The 19,269-nt window shown below is 41.7% G+C and overlaps 1 protein-coding gene across 3 annotated transcripts in view; it reads left to right on the top strand.

The window, feature by feature from the left end:
- DCLK2 (doublecortin like kinase 2) overlaps window positions 1–19,269 on the top strand; it is a 102,348-nt gene that overhangs the window by 59,565 nt on the left and 23,514 nt on the right. For all 3 annotated transcript variants that reach the window (XR_010785820.1, XM_066573659.1, XM_066573660.1), the window contains exons 5-10: window positions 2,330–2,424; window positions 8,316–8,382; window positions 9,163–9,271; window positions 10,610–10,667; window positions 13,499–13,618; window positions 15,014–15,160. Coding sequence is in view for 2 of the 3 variants with exons in the window: in XM_066573659.1 (XP_066429756.1) it covers window positions 2,330–2,424; window positions 8,316–8,382; window positions 9,163–9,271; window positions 10,610–10,667; window positions 13,499–13,618; window positions 15,014–15,160 (596 nt within the window). In the remaining variant the exon portion in view is untranslated. The remainder of the gene's footprint in view (window positions 1–2,329; window positions 2,425–8,315; window positions 8,383–9,162; window positions 9,272–10,609; window positions 10,668–13,498; window positions 13,619–15,013; window positions 15,161–19,269) is intronic.

Here is a 19,269-nt window from a genome sequence, read left to right as displayed (position 1 = left end):
TAGAAAGGTTCACACTTTGTAGTGCAGTCGCAGCTCTACACTTTTTTTTTTTCTTTTTTTTTTATATTTGAAAAAAACTGGAATAAGACCCCAAGACAGTTTGAAAACTACATCTTTTTTACTTTTTGTGCAGTTGTTCAATTTTTTTTTTTTCTAAAGAAAAAAAAGCTTATAACTGGCAACTAATCTGCTGTGTGTGAACTTTGTCCTGTTTTTGTTTGCTGCTATTTTATGAATATCTGTACATTTGCTCCACAAGTGCATTGTGCTATTGTCATATTGCGTTCAGAAGATTTTGCTTGCTTGGCCTTAAGGTCGACTTGTGTCTGGCAAAGTGTGGCAGCTGTGAAGCTTTTTAGTTCTCGGTAGCGGTTGTGCCATACATGTCTATTATATGCTGTCCACTAACCAGCAGTAAGGGAGCTTTGCAGACAATGTAGCAAACGTATAGCACATGTTGGGGGTGCTAGGGCGTCTATGTGTGGCCTGGCAGTCCGCAGGAGGCATGGCTGTGGTGGCAGACTTGCTAAATTCTTTCATATGTATGTAAATACATTGCCGTAGGCTTTACCATCTAATAACCATTTCACATACTGAGCAGATGGCATGAAATGAGGTCTTTCCAGCATGAAAAGTTGTAGTAATAATGTGTGATCCCAAAGAATTCAGTGACACCTACTGATAAGGCTCTGTTCACATGTGTTTGGGGTTCAGTCATGATTCTCTTTCTTTGTTCCATTTTTGGGACAGAGAAACTGAATTAAAATTGAAATGTGTTTCAGTCCCCCCCCCACCCCCACCCCCCCAATGATTTCAATGTTTTTTTTTAATGGAATGCTTTCCTTTTGCTTCCATTCCATTAGGCTTCCATCTTTAAGGCCCCCTGTCTACGGACTAGGCAGAATATCACTAGCCATATTCCGCCGTGGGGGAAAAGGTGGGAGAGCTGTCAGCTCTCCGAGGTGAGCCTATCTGACAGATAGACTCACCGTGGAGAATCGTGGCATGCCGCGATTTAAATCCCGTGAGCTGAGAATCACTATGATTCTCTCCTCATAGACGCTGGCGCTGCGCTTTCCACAGCAACGCTATGAAAAGCTTCAGACAGCGTGATTCATCGTCCATGGACAGAAGCGTGTTTTCCTATTTTAATTCCTATTCTTTGTTTGAAGAATGGCACAGAGAAACGGAATTATGACTGCAGCCCTAACCCGTCATCCAGGTCCTCTAGTTAGGCCACTGTCACATTATTTTGTATCAATATTGGTAAGCCAAAACATAGGTCCAAAACCTAGATGTGCAAATTTTTATATTTTAACACTCCATCTCGATTTATGTTCCACTCCTGGTTTAGCTTACAAATACTGATGCCAAATGCTGATGAAAATACTCCTGTGTTCGAGTGGCCCTACACTGATAAAGATTATTAGTAATTTGTATGGCGCTGACATATTCCACAGCATGGAGAGCTCATTGGAAAGCTACTCGCTACATACGGTTGAGTGCAGAAGTATTTGGACAGTGACCCAATTTCCATAATTTAGCCTCTATACACCCCACAATGGATTTCAAACAAGACTGCCAATTTTTGATTATTGTGTAAACTTTCAGATATGTGGAAGTTTTGCAAAAAGATTACATTAACCATTTAGGATTTACAAAGAAACCCCTGTAAGTTCTTACACAACCCACTTTTCCATAATATGAAACTAGTGGCACAACTATACCAAATGAATGGCCCCCTAAACTGTCCCTGAGGGGGGGGCACAAAATAACATTTTATCTGTTGTCTATTCTGGACACACTTTCACTGAGCAACAACAGGAGGACTCGAGCTCGCATGCCATATTTTGCACCTGCAGAACTGCACAGGATATGAGATCTGGACAGTGAATGAGAAGAGCAGGGTCTGCCAGCTATGCCTGCTGCCATATGTTATAGGTTATGACCCAGCCAGGTGATCAGCAAGAGGCAGCGCCATACTGCAGCATGCTAACCATCTCCCGTTCTGCAGGAGTTTGCCCTAATAAGTTCTCGTTATTGTAACACAATAGAGTGACTGATTTAAGGTATAAATAAAGAGAAAAGAACAGCAAATAAGCAAATGACCTAAAAGAGCAGGATGACGGGACTTCACGTCTGGTCTTTAGACCATCGGACTGCATGTTTGTAGAAATGCTAAAAATCGTATTTGGAGCTGCTGTTGTTGCTTGAATATAAAACCTGATAAGAGGCTTTTCTAAGTCTTAATGTTTTGGATCGCAGCCATATAATGGCTCAACAGATAAAAGGTTTGTAACTACTAATAACTTGTAATCTTATATCTTAGTGAATGGAACCCCAAGTAGCCAGCTGTCCACCCCAAAATCTACAAAATCTTCTTGTTCATCACCAACAAGTCCAGGAAGTTACCGAGGCTTAAAGGTAAGATAACAATCTATGAAATATGTCATCCGTATATCCTTACTAGAATACTATTTAGAAAAAAAGGGGCTTAGAAGCTCGGCAAGGGTCATAAATGACTTAAAGTGGGAAAAAAAACAAATGCCAAAGGCATAAACTCCTTTACCAAGTTCCCGAAACTATAACTTTTATTAGATATAAATTAAATTCACTTGCTAAAGGTTAAAACTTCAGATTGCAGACTGCCTGATACAAATAATCACTTCATTGGGTAAGTTGCCTGTATGAGAGTACAGATTTGCCCTATTTCCCAGGAACATGAGTGGAAGACTCAAACTCCCTCCTCAGTATAGGTAATTGCTTGAAATATATGATCACGATCAGGGGCAAAGGATCATATATAATAAAAAAGGGGAAAATCAGCAGGTGATTCCCCCAAATGGAATTCCCCTTGATACTGAGAAGGGAGTTTGAGTCTTCCACTCGGTTCATAGGGAGCTTAGGGCAGTTTTTCATCTGCATTTGGGGGATGATTTAATGTGGTGCGTTCAAGAAATGTGCCATTATAGCTATCCTATATGTCATTAGTCTGCAGGTAAATGACTTGTTCATTGGTACAGTAGGCAACCCTATGTATAGATCATCTCCAGCTGTGTGTTGGTCCTCACAGCTCTGCAGGTTTTCTATTCCATATTTGTCCAATATAGTCTTGTCTAAGATTATTTTTGAAAAACTGATGCTGCAGCTTGAGATTGAGGAATGGTAATGTGGGATTGTAGCCAAGTTGCTTTTACTATTTCCTGCTGTCAGAACAGCTACAATAAAGCTTTGAGTAAACCGCTACAGATATACTGGCTATCAACCCCAACCTTTTACATGCAATTTAAACCAATCAGCTCACCACCGCTAGGAATCCATGTTCGCACAGATTAGCCAAAGGAGTTGGGTCCAACACAAGCATAAGAACAAAGTCCAGCATCAAAGTAAAGTCCCAATAAAGTATCTGGTCTCTATTAGAAATCAATAAAAAAAATGTCAGTACAGGGAACATGAACCCCAGTGGCTTGCGTGTTTCAGTAGTTAACTTACCTTGTAACCTATAGTATGCCAAAAGAAACCCCTCTTAAAAAAAAAAAAATTCTGTGAACATCACATGATTATGATTAACTATCACAGATGGGGTAAAACGTAACAATGCAAAAAAAAGGCAACATGCCAGAAAAAAAGCCATTGCAAACAGTTCAAAAAGTTGTGGTGTGTACATAATATACATATACAGTATCTTCAAATGTGCCCTGACTTCTGAACAATTGCAGAAGAAAACAAAAACCCATGTCTGATCAAGTAGTAACATCCCAGATAGCAGTTGACATTTATACGGTTAGTTTCAGCTTGGGGCCTGTTTAAATTGGATGACTGTTGCGAATGTAAAGGCGTATTCCCAGACTTAAGAAAAAAAATTTATACAGGTTATCAATGGATGATTGTTGGGGACCCGCAGCTTAGATCCACGCTGACCAGCTAATTTCTGGCCATAGTGCAGCAGCCTGGGTTAGTATTGCAGGCGCAGCTCCCATTGACTTAGGACGATTGTCTTTTTTTGTTTTTTTATGCCTGGATAAAATGAGTGATGAAAAGCAAACAAATTATTATTTGTCATCCAGTTATTGACTGAACGATTATTGTTCAGTTTCACACGATCCAATGATTTATAAATGTACAATGATCGTTCCATGTAAAAAGGGCTTTTATTCAGATTTACCATTCAGAACTCTAGAAAGGCTGTGTGACTATTCTTGTACAGATAGAATAGCCACAATATTAGTTGACATTCAGCTTCCACAGAAACAGATATATAGTTGTTACACTCTGGGAGTGCTTTGGTATCAGGATATAAATCGGCCCATATAATTAGTCATATCTTTCATTCAGCTGTGTGACAACCCATGTAAGCAGTGTAATGGCTGCCCACATAGCTCTTCTAGAAGAAGATGCATCATTAAATTGCATAAGATAATGATATGGTAGGAGACACTGAACCACTAAATAACTAACCAGATGTTTTTTCCACCTTTTTATAAATGAGGTTGTCGGGTAATTATCTCCAGTGCAGCTCAGACTACCCAAGACTCCGCTGACGGCAGAAGTGTCATGCAGGACAGGAAAAGAACAAAACTGCCTGCCAGTACTTGTACACTGCAATACCTAATACTTGACACCCCAGTACTTGTACACTGCAATACCTAATACTTAACACAACATTAAGGGCCAGAATAACAGAAAATCAGGCAAAATAAAGTCACACATAGAAAGCTAAAATGTACTCGCTGTATCAGTATTGTCAAGGGATGACATCCCTTAACACACAGAATGAATTTACAGATAACCTTTCTGAAAACAGTGACCCCGGCATCCAGCTTTTCCCATACAGAGATATATACAATGATTGCCGCTCGTGCTGGGTCTTCCTTGTACTCTTTACTTTAGCTATCCAGCTCTTTGTGTGTTGGTCAAGGCTGTTGACCATTTAACTGGCCTTCGCACAGATTCATGCTGGATAGGGAATTAACGATTATTCAGAGATATTTAACCCTTTGCTATAACTATTCATGCCCAATCATCAGGCTGTGTAAAAGGTATTGAGGGGAACCTGTCGTCCTCTTTGAGCCCTATAAACTATGTTATGGCTCAATGGTGAGGGAACATGGAGTCCAGGCAGCTGTGTTTCATACACACTGAGTGCCCTGTACCAGTGCGGTTTCTCCATAGAAGTTGATGTTCGCACATAGCGTGACTCTTTTCAAATGGCTTCGTGCCGGCGCTCCCCCGAGAGCATGCACACAGAGCTGTCTGTAAAGCGTCACGCTATGTGCGCACCAACTTTGCGGAGGCACAGCACTGGAACAGGACACCCGGTGAGTATGCAACGCAGCTCCCTGGACTCCCCATTCTTTCACCTCTTATAACCTAGTTCATGAGGCTTAAAGGTTATCTTGCCTTTATCTTACTCTACCCTCCACCTGCCTTCTGGCTGTGATTTTTTTACAGTGTCAGAATGAGTTTATATAATTGAATAATGGGAGGTTTTCCAAATTGTGCATTTGTATTAGAAGATTACATTTTGCTGGGCTTATAAACATTGGCTGGTTGAGAGAAAACTGCTAGCAAAATAGTTATTAGGATTCTAAAGAATTATTGCCGCAGTAAAGCAAATACAGTGAATTAAACTTCTGTAGCGGATTCTACGTGTAACTCGCTACTAAATATTCTTCTAGCAGCCAGAATTTAATACCTTGAAGACGGTGTATACATTGTGCACCATAAAATGAGTTGGGTATGGTTTAGGAGTCGTTCACTACAAGTCAATAACAGATTTTATTACCAATTATCCGATTTATTTGTGTCATAAAGTGGCACACTAGGATAATAAGTAAAGTCTGTGTTTGTAGAGTTTTAGTGCTCGGAGATGCATAGGCTTTGTACCTGTCAAATGAAAATCACTTGATTGCTACATGTTCTAAGCTTTATAAGGGGTAAGAAATCCGATCATTCTTTCCATTTTTCAGTTTACTTGAAATGAATAGGTCCACTTATAATTCATTCTTGACATATCACAGAGACTTGTAGGTCTAGATGCTGAGAACTTGCCTTTCGTCATCACATAGATGGGTTACAGTCTATGGCCTGCCTGTATCACCCCTAAGGAATGATCACACAGTCTACTGTATATACATTATTCTATTCCTAAATCTATTCTTATAGACATGTCTGTAATATGTGGTCTGTGTATAACACGAGAGTCGGCGAACTCGCAGATCAAGAGTAGTGCAGCTTTAGAACTGGAAATGTGGAAACAAATCTATCTTTGTAGCATTTGGAAATGTATTTGCCATTTTTATACTCCAATCCTCAGCTTCTATTTCCATTGTGAAGTTCTTGCTGACTAATAGTCTGCATACGTCTCATTTTAGCTTTGTGGTCAGGCTGGTCCAGTTAATCATCACATATCAGGAACTTTTGAATGTCTGCTCTGAATTATTACAGATCTTTAATATGCAGAACTATTTTGTTCCCTTTTTGTATAGTATTTTATGTGCACATAATTATATATAGTTTCTGTGCGAGGCTGTATTCTCTGGCTCCTTTAACACCTTTAAGGACCAAGCACAGTAAATTATGGTGCTTGGTGCTGGGCTTTAATATCAGCCGATAGTAGAAAAACGACACGGGATTAAAGCTCCTGCAATATAACAGGAGTAGGTTGGGTCCTTGACTGTCAGTCACAGCTGATGACCCAGAGAAGCAGGCAGAAGCAGTTTTTAACTGCTTCTGCCTTCTCTCTTGCAGGATACATAGCATTCAATGAGCACTATGTAGTGAAGAAAGACAGCGGAAGTGTTACTTTCGCAATTCGACCCGGCGGTCACTTAATCGCCAGGTGCCCCCTGCCATAGCAGACCCTGATCAGCTCTGAGAGTGAATAATGTCACTGCAGGGGGAGGTTTTCTTCTGTAACTAGGAGTGAAGTAAGACAGTGTGAATGACCCCCAGAGGTCTTATATGACGTCATAGTGGACAGAGATGTTTAAAAAAAAAGTTGCAAACATAAGTTTAAAAAAAATTACAGAATAAAAATAAATTAAAATATATATAAAAAAGTAAATGGCCCACCGCTGCCATCAACAAATGTCGCTATATGCACTCTGTAATCCAACACTATACCAATTTAAAAGGTAAAAAACAAAAGGAGGAAACCATTCCCATACTTTATTTGTATACCTTATTTATATACTAATTTTTAAAATATATAAAACATTTTTCAATTTTCTTTACTCATGTTTTAGCGGTTTACAGATTTTTAATTTATTTCATTTTTTTTATTAGAGTAGGGGTTAACCTGATAAAACTAGAAAACAGGAAAAAAAAGGCAGTGAAAAAATATGTATAAAAATAGCTCTATATGTCACAGAATAAAACTACAGCAAAAATAATTCTGGTAGCTTAATAAGAACTAGATACTTAAAAAAAAAATAGGGCAGTAAAACCACCACATTAGCAAAATTCTTAAGGACCAAAACACCCTGGTCCCTAAGGTGTTAATGAAGATCTGACATGTTTGATTTAGTCCCTGTAAAATAATAGTTCTGGAGCATCCAGAGCTCTGTCGTGGTGCTCCTCTGTTATTCTTCCTGGAAATATATGACTAAATATCAGAGCGGTATTATCATTCTCCTCCATGGAATGTGTCGCTATACGTTCTGACACTGGTTGGGGCACTGATTGGACAAAGTGTGTAGGGATTAGAGATGAGCGAGTATACTCGCTAAAAGCAATTGCTCGAGCGAGCATTGCCTTTAGCGAGTATCTCCCCGCTCGAGACGGAAGGTTCGGGTGCCGGTGCGGGGGAGCGGTGAGTAGCGGTAGTCAGCAGGAGGGAGCGGGGGGGAGAGAGAGCTCTCCCCTGCGTTCCACCCCGCTCTCCCCCGGAGCTCCCTGCCCGCTGCTGGCACCCGAACCTTCTGTCTCGAGCGGGGAGATACTCGCTAAAGGCAATGCTCGCTCGAGCAATTGCCTTTAGCGAGTATACTCGCTCATCTCTAGTAGGGATACAAACAAGAGGAATAATGATGCCCAGTTGTCACTTTATTCATACAGTTCCAGGAGGAATAATGGAGAAATTGCACAGCGCAGTGGGCTAAGGAAAGATGCAGAGTTGTTTCATGGGATATACAATTATTTACTAAAGCAGGCATGTCAAGAAAACAGTCAGGTCCTTCTAAAGTGGGCCCTGTCACAGCAGATCTACAGTATCTAGAATACAATTACCGATTCCACCATCAGGAATGTATGCAGTTGTTGATCATTGACACCGTCTGGTAACATTTGGTAACAAATAATCTTTATATTTCTAGATTTCGCTTCATTCGGGATCAACATGTAATGTAAATGGTCTTCCTGATGCTCCTAATAGTCCTGAAGGTAAGATTAGTAGGACAGTAATACGTGATCTTCTATTGGCTAAGTTTTCATTCAGATGAGAAAACCTGTAATACCATGACGAGGCCACAAAGCCAGTTTGTAGGCCTTGTTCCCTGCTCACCAGGCTTGTTATAAAACACATTTTTCTTATGCTTCTCACATACATGGTGATGAGCGGTAAAACAGGTTGAAGACCTCCGCCAACATGTATCATAAGGCTGCATTTCCATTCAGTAGTGTATTCACCATTTATACAAAAGTAACCTTTACCCCGGGCGTCAGCAGATCCACGCACAGTGAGAGATCTCCGTAAGTCCTATATTGTAGTGCAACCAATTTCTTTACAGATAACTGTTATATTCATTTGGTAATGTCTATTTTTCTTCTAAACTAGATGGTAACACGTAAGTGAAGAGAACAGGGAGGCTGTCTTATGTTATTGTATGCTATGTAGTGGCATTCGTACATTGGGAACACTTACATATGACGTAGTACAGTATTATCGACGGGCCCAAAACTGTGATTGCACATATGTAGTCCCATGTAATAATGTTGGGTTGCACTTAAATCGGTAGCCCGGCCACTTACCAACCCTCCACCGCTCTGTTCTGACACTTCCTGGGTCTCCCGCTAGCTTCTGTACTTCCTAGATCCTGTTGATACTGACAATACAGCCAATGGCTCCTTAGTATATTGTTCAGCCCATTGTAATAAACTATTGTGCTTTATGATATTGTGTTATGTTTGATAATTATCTTTCTTTTTTTTTTTATCTGCAAGGACTTAATGGAAATCGGTATATTGAGGCTTCCACAATCCTGGAGAAATATAAAATAGGCAAAATCATTGGAGATGGCAACTTTGCTGTGGTGAAAGAATGTGTTGAAAGGTATGTATATTGATGCATATGAGAATGCAATTATTGACTTCACTCGTTTTGGGTTTCTTTAATGCATTTTCAAACTCAAATTATTAAGGGGGATGTATTAAACGTGGCAGAGATTGTAGTATGACTCTATACCTGCTTATTGATTTCAATTTGTGGTGCCTGGACACCCGGAGATGCCCCAACATTATTACAAGGTGTGCACCTCTTAATACAGTTTCCGCATTTTACTCCGATATATTCACGTTTTTGGTAAATTTCCCCCAATCTGTCCTTGCTAAGTATATCTCTATGCTAATCTAAATGCAAAGAAAAAATCAGTGTGTCCATTAAGTTCCTCAAACCTGCTTCAGAGCTTCTCAAACGTCTATTCGGGGCCTTGCCAGTCAAACCATGGTGATGTCCGGGCTAAACCAGTAGTCAGCATTCCTACCAAAAATGAGACTTGTAGATGTGGTGTGGTTCATGTGCTGCCATAACAGTGTGAAACCTAGTGCTACAGTTGTCCTGCTGAATCCAGAACGCTTTGAAGGTGAACTGTATCTCATCGGTAATTTAAGGGCATCTCACCAATTTCAGTATCAGTGTCCTAGACCAGTGTTCCCCAACTCCAGTCCTCAGGGACCGCCAACAGACCATGTTTTCAGGATTTCCTCAGTGTTGCACAGGTGATGCAATTATTGTCAGTGCCTCAGACATTACCACAGGTGTTCTTACTAGGATATCCTGAAAACATGACCTGTTGGTGGTCCCTGAGGACTGGAGTTGGGGACCCCTGTCCTAGACGATGGTCCTACCTTTCCCATCCACTACTGGAAACTACTCTATAAATGCTTCCCTTTGTTGATATATACTTGATGGTCAGTCAAGCAGCACCGGTGTGAGACCATTGCATTGCGTGGGATTCATTTGGATGCACATCCTAAGATTTAGAATAGTCAATACTTTGTAAAACCAGGTTAATATAAGAGTCTAGTTGTATTCTGGTCTCTGCAAACACTTTTAAAATAGGACATGTTTACTGTGAAGAGTCAAAGCGCTAAGCCAATGGGAATCTTTGTGTCTTTTATATAAAGCAGACAACATGAGTCACAGACACTCAGCTTCTAACGCAGAATAATCTGAAAGTGATAATTAGTGGAAACTTTGTAACCAAAAATACAGATTTTTAAATACAATTAGCATATTCTTTCTGTAACTTTTTTTGTTAGATGGGGTTTTCACTTTCATTCTAAACAGATTAAAATGATATTAACTGGTCTGTAGCTGAACTTGGAAAAATGACTCAAATAGGAAGAGCTCCTATTTCCTAATGTTGTACATATTTTCTCTTCGTGACAGGTCTACAGGAAAAGAATATGCATTAAAAATCATAGACAAGGCAAAGTGTTGTGGAAAGGTAACCCAAGTTTTAGTGCACTTTTATTACAACTTTATGTTGATCTTTAATGTAAAGTTGACTTGATCATAGACCGTATTATGAGTATAGAGTTAAAGGGGTGGTCTCGCGAAAGCAAGTGGGTCTATACACTTCTGTATGGCCATATTAATGCACTTTGTAATATACATCGTGCATTAAATATGAGCCATACAGAAGTTATTCACTTACCTGCTCCGTTGCTAGCGTCCCCGTTGCCATGGTTCCGTCTAACTTCGGTGTCTTCTTGCTTTTTTAGACGCGCTTGCGCAGATGCATCTTCTCCCTTCGGCTGGTCTTGGAAGCATCGGCGTTTTGGCTCCGCCCCCTTTTCGCGTCATCGCGTAGCTCCGCCCCCGTCATGTGCCGATTCCAGCCAATCAGGAGGCTGGAACCGGCACACGTCATGGGGCGGAGCTACGCGATGATGCGTACAAGGGGGCGGAGCCAAAATGCCGATGCTTCCAAGACCAGCCGAAGGGAGAAGAAGGGAGAAGACGGATCTGCGCAAGCGCGTCTAAAAAGGCAAGAAGACACCGAAATTAGACGGAACCATGGCAACGGGGACGCTAGCAACGGAGCAGGTAAGTGAATAACTTCTGTATGGCTCATATTTAATGCACGATGTATATTACAAAGTGCATTAATATGGCCATACAGAAGTGTATAGACCCACTTGCTTTCGCGAGACCACCCCTTTAAAGGGCAAGTGTTTATGCTCTGACCCAGGAGTGGCCCAAGGTGCATGCAATTACTAGAGATAGGTATTGACTTCGTCCATTGTCATGTACCTGTAAGATATTTTTCTTTTTAGCTGCATTCCTGATCCTGTACAATTAGCCTAATGCTGTTACATTTGATAGCTTGAAAAAGTGAAACACCTTGAGGACACTTGAGTAGTTCTTGTGACCTTTCACTTGCTACTTAACTTGAGTTACTGATCATGTAACAGTGTGTAATTAAATGAAACTCATCATCTTGTCTGTGAAGCTCCTCTTGCTTGCTTATCTACTCCGAATCATCATGAGTTGCAGCTCATGTAAAACTTTAATACAGAGTATTCTCTTTGTTTTTTGGTCTTGCTTGGTAAGAGGCTTTAGAGTTCCCTAAACATTCATCACTATTTCTTGTTGCCCGTTTTACATTGTTAGGGTGCATTCACATATCAGTCTGAGAAACTCACATCGATATCGCACTCCTTAACCCCCAATTTCTGCTGTGACATTTCAGAGAAAAACGCATTGCATCCCCGCAACATGCGAGAAAATCACATGTTGGTTCAATAGGGAAAAAAAACCAAAACGCATCGTACTTGCATGAAAATCGCATCTACATGCGAGTACAATGCAATTTTTATTTTTTCGCTGCCGTAGTGAATGACGGGTGGTTCTGAAACAGAATCGCCTAAAAATAGGACATGCATTTTTTTTTTTCAATCCTGGAGAAAACTCGCTCATGGGAATAAATAGAATTGATCAGATATTGCGCATAAAAATCGCCCATGTGAATGCACCCTTACATAGTTTTCTTCATCTTGTTTAGGAATTGTCTAGTTTTGGCAATGGATTTTTTTAGGTTTTGTAGAAAATCATATTAAAAAAAACTAGCTCAGATCCCTTTACTAGCAAATGACATAGTTTAAAAAAAATAGCAGTTTTCTGTTCATCTCACTTCCCCAAAACAGGAATAGAAAGTTATCAAATCCATACTAATATTATACATGCAAAAGTAACTGTTACCTTTTCACGGCTAAACCACTGAAGCCATTTTGATGAAATCTGGCAGGGAGATAGCTTGCATCATGAGGAAGGACAGGGGCTACGTTTTATCACGAAAATTTATAAAGTTCTCTAGGGAGCGCAACAAGACAGATTTATTTGGCGATGCGCAGGCGCACCTCTGCTCTGCTGCCGCGGTGAGGCAGAGGGGAAGGGGGTGCACATCATAAGCTATGCCTACACAAAAGGGCAGACCCGTGAAGTGAGACGTCATTGACGCACGTAAGCAATTAATAAGCTAGCAGGGATACCCGGCGTTGCCAGGGGTTACAGCTTGAACCAAACACACATTAACATGTATTGAGATTTTAACAAAAATCTGTGTTGCCCATAAGAACCAATCACAGCGCAGCTTTAATTTTACCTCCGCAGTATAATAAATGTTTATTTTGATAATTTTATTTCCTATCCATGTTTTTTTTAATATGCCGCGCAAGTCAGATCTAGCGCGTAGCTCTAGCAGACTTTGAGCTGCGAAAATTACTAGACCCAAGAATCTGATGCCCACGCTGAGGCAAGAAGGCATCAACAAGCTGAAAGACCAACAGCTCTTAGAGCAGTAGAGACCCCGGAGCAGTCTCAGGCCCGTCGGACTTTAGATGCGGGGGGAAAAAAAAATACAAATTCCACGCGGGTAAACGCTAATGGTTGTATATAACTGGTACCAATGAAAACTACAACTCATCCTGCAAAAAACAAGTCCTCATACAGCTCTGTTGATGGGAAATAAAAATGCTTTGGTCGTGGAATGTGGTAATACACAGTCTTTTTGTGTGAAAAAGAAAAAAAACAACAATTTTATGTGAAGTGGGAAGTGTTTACGCAGAACGACAAGCCCGCGCTGCAGCGATGGTTTTTATGCTGACTGATAGTCGTCCGTAATGAATAGTAAATGATGTTTTTGCATTTACATTGGACGATTATCAATTATCACTCAATTTCAATCGTTTGAACAAATTTTGATTGATGATCGTCCCATGTAAACGGCCCATTAATAGCATTACCTCTAATTCAATATCCCCCACCACTTTACAGGAGCACCTGATTGAGAATGAGGTGTCAATACTGCGCCAAGTTAAACATCCCAATATTATTATGCTGATTGAGGAGATGGACACGACAACAGAACTGTATCTGGTGATGGAATTAGTCAAGGTAAGAGGATTATCCCAATTTCATTAATCATAAGTGGGCACTATACAGAGGCTTAAATAAGATTACATGATTGTAAATAGGATGATATGGTAGAGCCAGTAATTGCTTAAGAAAACTCCTAGATGCAAGTTAGTTACACATTGCTAGGAGAGGATCATGGCTTCAAGCAAAGCGCCAATAATTTATATAGTCTGTTATTTCAACTTTGATTTATGCTGTACTAAGAAGGGAAATGCTCTTGGCACTTCGCTGTCCTTAGTCACTAATATGAACCAAATGATGTCTGTTTACTAAAGATTATGATTATTGAAGCTGTCACGGGCCATATGGTCCTTCAAAGGGCGCCATGGAAAAATTAATTTCCTACTAGTTTTCTGCATGTGTTGGAGCAATGTAAAAAACATACAGTAGTAAAGGTCATTTTACGGTTCTCAATATGAGCTGGTTAAAGAGCACCAATCAATGAGGTCAGGACTTGTCTAACAGGTCTTCTCAGCAACACATCCCCCGTTTATACGGGGGATGTACTTTCCACAACAAGGAGTTTTGATGCCACATAAAAGATGCAATTGCCCAATAAATTAGCATTTCCTTATCTGTCTGGTGATCACTGGTACCTTTTAAGATGGGCAGATGATTGGGTGAACAAAACTTTGAACAAACCTTCATTAACGATCATCTGACCGTATGAGAGGCCCTTAAAACAATTTCGAAGACCAGCTTAGTTTTGTTTACATCCATGTCGAAGGTTCACTTTGGAGCCACCAGTGCAGATTCATCCCAACACCCTAAAACGATCTAGAACAGCATGCTGAACTGCGCTGCTCAGGAAAATATCAGAGGGCAGGGCAGAAGCCTAGTGAACTTCATTATAGTTATTGGGTTCCATCTAACGCCATTCTATTCCGTCGTAGGATGGATCCATTACTTGCTGGGATTCTGCTTCCCTGCTCCCTTGATGGAACGGGAAGACTGAATAGAGATGAGCGAGTATACTCGCTAAGGCACATTACTCGAGCGAGTAGTGCCTTAGCCGAGCATCTCCCCGCTCGTCTCTAAAGATTCGGGGGCCGGCGGGGGAGAGCGGGGAGGAACAGAGGGGAGATCTCTCTCTCCCTCTCTCCTCCCCGCTGCAACTCATCTGTCACCCGCGCCGGTCCCGGAATCTTTAGAGACGAGCGGGGAGATACTCGGCTAAGGCACTACTCACTCGAGTAATGTGCCTTAGCGAGTATACTCGCTCATCTCCAATTATAACCAATATACTGGAACAGTTTTTTTTCTTTTTTTTCACTCCCCTTGACATATTCTGGGTCTGCTGGGTTTTATCAATTTTCCATAATGTTTTTTCTTCTGCTTGACAAGATTTTACCCTCCCATTTTCTATGCGATTAGGGTGGAGACTTGTTTGATGCAATCACATCTTCAACAAAGTATACTGAACGGGATGCCAGTGCAATGATTTATAATCTTGCTAGCGCTATGAAGTATCTTCACAGTCTTCATATAGTTCATAGAGACATCAAACCTGAAAACCTCCTGGTAAGTCGGAAACTATGCTTTTTGTTTGATACTTGACTCATTTTCCTGTACAGATGATCAGGAAACCTACAGGCTGATATAAACTGGCACAGATATATCCAGTGTCTTTCACTGGCGTTGTTCTTTACTTGGAAACACGTGTTTGAACAGATTTCTAATATGTCGTCTTATATAGCAACATTAAAAAATATTTCACAGGGTCAACAATCGTAGCAAGTGATGGCACATTACTAGGATGTGGCTGAGTACACCACTATGCTGGAGCCGCCACTGGCCCCTTTGCGTTCCAGGTCCGCATGGGCCGAGATATCACAACACCACCGATAGTAATGTTGTGGTCGATCCTAGTGATATGCCATAATAGTAAATGAAGTGAATACCCCTTTTAAAGTAGGCTGAATGCTGTATTAATAAAAGACATGCACCATTTTGACATGCACAGCAGATTAGAAAAGAGATGCATGAAACAGCCATAACTAAACAACTTATTATACACAGTTTTATAATATACTGGCAAACATGTAGAGTTGAAAGAATAATAATAATAAATCTTGATTTGTATAGTGCCAACTTATTCTGCAGTGCTTTTAAGCATTGGAGAAACACAGACAAAACAACAATTACATGTGATATACAATCAGTTTGAAACAAATGAGGTGGGGGTGATACAGGAGGTGCAAGGGGGTGGGATGAGGCATGGCAGAACACAAGCAGTACAGGAATTACATGTGAAAATCAGTTATTAGGAAGCAAACTGGGTGGGGGTAGTAGGGAGGTGAAGGGGTACAGGTCAAATGCTATAAGCAGGATGAAAGGTGTGGGGAGACCTAGGGAGGGGCGGGGACTAGGTCAGGAGATTTGGTATGCCTCATTGAAGAGGTGAGTTTTTAAGGCTCATCTGAAATTTTGTGCATCGGGAATTGTCCGGATGCCTTGGGGTAGAGCGTTCCAGAGGATGGGTGCTGCTCTGGTGAAGTCCTGTAGGCAAGCATGTGAGGTTCATATTAGATGGGTGTTTAGTCTGAGTGTGTTAGCGGATTGGAGTGAGCAGGCTGGGTGGTGTACGGACAGGAGGGAGGCGATGTATGCTGGCGCGGCACCATGGAGAGCTTTGTGGGTGAGGTAGAGGAGTTTAAAGGGGTTGTCCCGAGGCAGCAAGTGGGTCTATACACTTCTGTATGGCCATAATAATGCACTTTGTAATGTACATTGTGCATTAATTATGAGCCATACAGAAGTTATAAAAAGTTTTATACTTACCTGCTCCGTTGCTGGCGTCCTCGTCTCCATGGTGCCGACTAATTTTCGCCCTCCGATGGCCAAATTAGCCGCGCTTGCGCAGTCCGGGTCTTCTCCTCTTCTCTATGGGGCTCCGTGTAGCTCCGTGTAGCTCCGCCCCGTCACGTGCCGATTCCAGCCAATCAGGAGGCTGGAATCGGCAATGGACCGCACAGAAGCCCTGCGGTCCATGAAGACAGAGGATCCCGGCGGCCATCTTCAGCAGGTGAGTATGAAGACGCCGGACCGCCGGGATTCAGGTAAGCGCTGTGCGGGTGGTTTTTTTAACCCCTGCATCGGGGTTGTCTCGCGCCGAACGGGGGGGGGGTTTAAAAAAAAAAAAAACCCGTTTCGGCGCGGGACATCTCCTTTAAATTTAGTTTTGCAGTGGATGGGCAGCCAATGCAGCGACTGGCATAATGCAGAGGTGTCTGAGTAACGGCTGGATAGAAAAATGAGCCTAGCTGCCGCATTTAGTATGGATTGGAGTGGAGCGAGTCTAGTGCGGGGGAGGCCGATGAATAGTGAGTTGCAGTAGTAGAGTTGGGAGTGGATGAGGGCAACGACGAGTGTCTTTAGCGTGTCCGTGGTGAGGAGCGGATGGATTTTAGCAATATTTCTGATGTGCATGTTTGAGCCAGAGATTGGATGTGGGGGGTAAAGGAGACATCAGAGTCCAGTGTGACCCCCAAGGCAGCGGGCGTGCTGTCTGGGGGTTATGATGGTGCCAGACACTGGAATGGAGATGTTGAGGGGACGTCGGTTGGAAGGCGGAAAGATGAGAAGGTCTGTTTTGGAGAGAGTCTCCACTTAAAAGAAAGCTGCTTGGAGAAGTGGTGTTAAGTAGAGAAGTGTGTCTGTCATGTCCTGAATTATACTAAAGCTATAATGTAGCACGTGACATAATACGTGATCAATTGTTCCAAATTTATTTATAAGACTCTTTATTTTAAGTTTCATTCTTAATTATTGATAAACATGCTCCATTATGCTTTCTATCATATTAACAGTAGCAGTTTAAAAAAAACACCATACCATTCATGTATTTCTCTGGCTGTTGTTAATCTCTCACAACATTCACTTATTCACTTATTCATGTATTGTACTAAAATGTATCATTTCTATTCGCTAAAAATTTGTTACCATTGTCTTTTCCCATGAAGAGTCTCTGAATATTTTCTTATTACCTGCAGCAGACATGACATTTTAGTGGTGTAGAATACCACTTGATGAAGAAGTCAGGTTATTTTTGCAGTATGCAGCTTTGACGTTCTCTAATGGAAAATACAAAAACGTACAAAAAATTTGTAGCGTTCCTGCTATTTGTCAGGCCTATGTGGAGATCTGTGCCCAGCTGTTATTACACAGTGTGGCCATATTGCCATTTAAGCAAATAAACAGTGGTTTGCACACTCACTCTTGACAATGTTACTTTTTTTATAGGCCCTTTTGCATGACTTAATCGAGACAGATTTCTTTAATACGCGTTGGCTGTATAGAGCGCTAAACTAAAGTGACAGTCTATAAGAAGATAACGGGTGTTTGTCCTAAATAGGAGCTAATACCATTTTATAGATAAATCCTAAATGGATTATTTAGAGACCAACCCAGATTTATACCCTGTGATTGGCGTTTTGGAGGGATATAAGAAGAATTTTCTAGGCATCCTTTTTATGGTAACAGCACTGGTTCAGCATTGATCTCTTGAAGATCACCATGTGGACCCCAAATAACAGTTTCAGGACCTCATCACACAGGCGCTTTTTACCATGATTATCGCAGTGCATCGCATCGCCATTGTTTTCTCTGGGACCGCTCACACAGGCGCAGACAGCCGCTCGATCGCTGTGTAGACAGAGCATATATTACTGGTAACTGGGATTGAAAACCCCGCCTCCAGCAAGAGATTGCCCTGATTAGTTCTCAAGCGCTGGCTCAGCCAATCGGAGTCAGCACTCGATGAACCAATCACAGCCATTCAATGAATAGTTGTGATTGGTTCTTGAGCACTGGCTCAGCCAATCGGAGCAATCTCTGGTCTGAGCGGGTTTTTTAAATCCCCGTTACCAGCAAGAGATGTTCTGTCGGCGCTGACAACTGCATGGAAGCCTGCAGGAACGCCATAGGGCAGCGGGAGGGACCCGGATGGTGCCTGCTAGGTGAGTATTGCTTTTTTTTTTCAGCTTCAGCAAAACGCATGCTAAAGCTGCTGAAACCACAGTATATGCAGCGATGAAAAACACAGCGTTTTTGCAAATGCATGCATGCATCAAATTAAAGTGTGGAGATTAAACTCTTTGTATGTTACTTGCCTGCACTTTCCATTATAGGGCCACTTGCTGTTTATGGTGGTGAGCACAGAATATAAATATTCCAAGGTGCTCACACCTGCTCAGCCTTCATTCTTTCTCTGCCTAAGACCTCATGTCCACTGGCGTATCTGATTCTACATGCGGTAGCCCGCAGCGGAATCCGACCCTGCCTGTGGCCGAGAACTATACTTTACCTGTCCAGGTCTTCTGTCATCTTCACTGTGGATGTGTGCGGAAGTTCCGGTCAGTGAGCCGCCGCACATGCGCAGTGGAGTTTTCTTGTTTGTTTGTTTTTTTAAACTCCAATTCAATTTCGGATGGGCCGTAGATCGGATAGCTTCCATTGACTTTATTTTTTTTTCCTGACCAAAAGGTCCGCAAATCAAATTTGCATGCTTTATTTCATTTGCGGACGCCCATGTATCCCTACGGGCAGCTTGATTTGCGGATCTTCCATGCGGACGCCACAAATCAAGCTTGCCAGAAGACATTGGGCCTTACTGGCTAAGTGGAGGGATC

Source organism: Eleutherodactylus coqui, chromosome 7 (genome assembly GCF_035609145.1).
Source record: "Eleutherodactylus coqui strain aEleCoq1 chromosome 7, aEleCoq1.hap1, whole genome shotgun sequence".
Taxonomy (NCBI): domain Eukaryota; kingdom Metazoa; phylum Chordata; class Amphibia; order Anura; family Eleutherodactylidae; genus Eleutherodactylus; species Eleutherodactylus coqui.
This window is presented reverse-complemented; position numbering and strand designations above follow the sequence as displayed.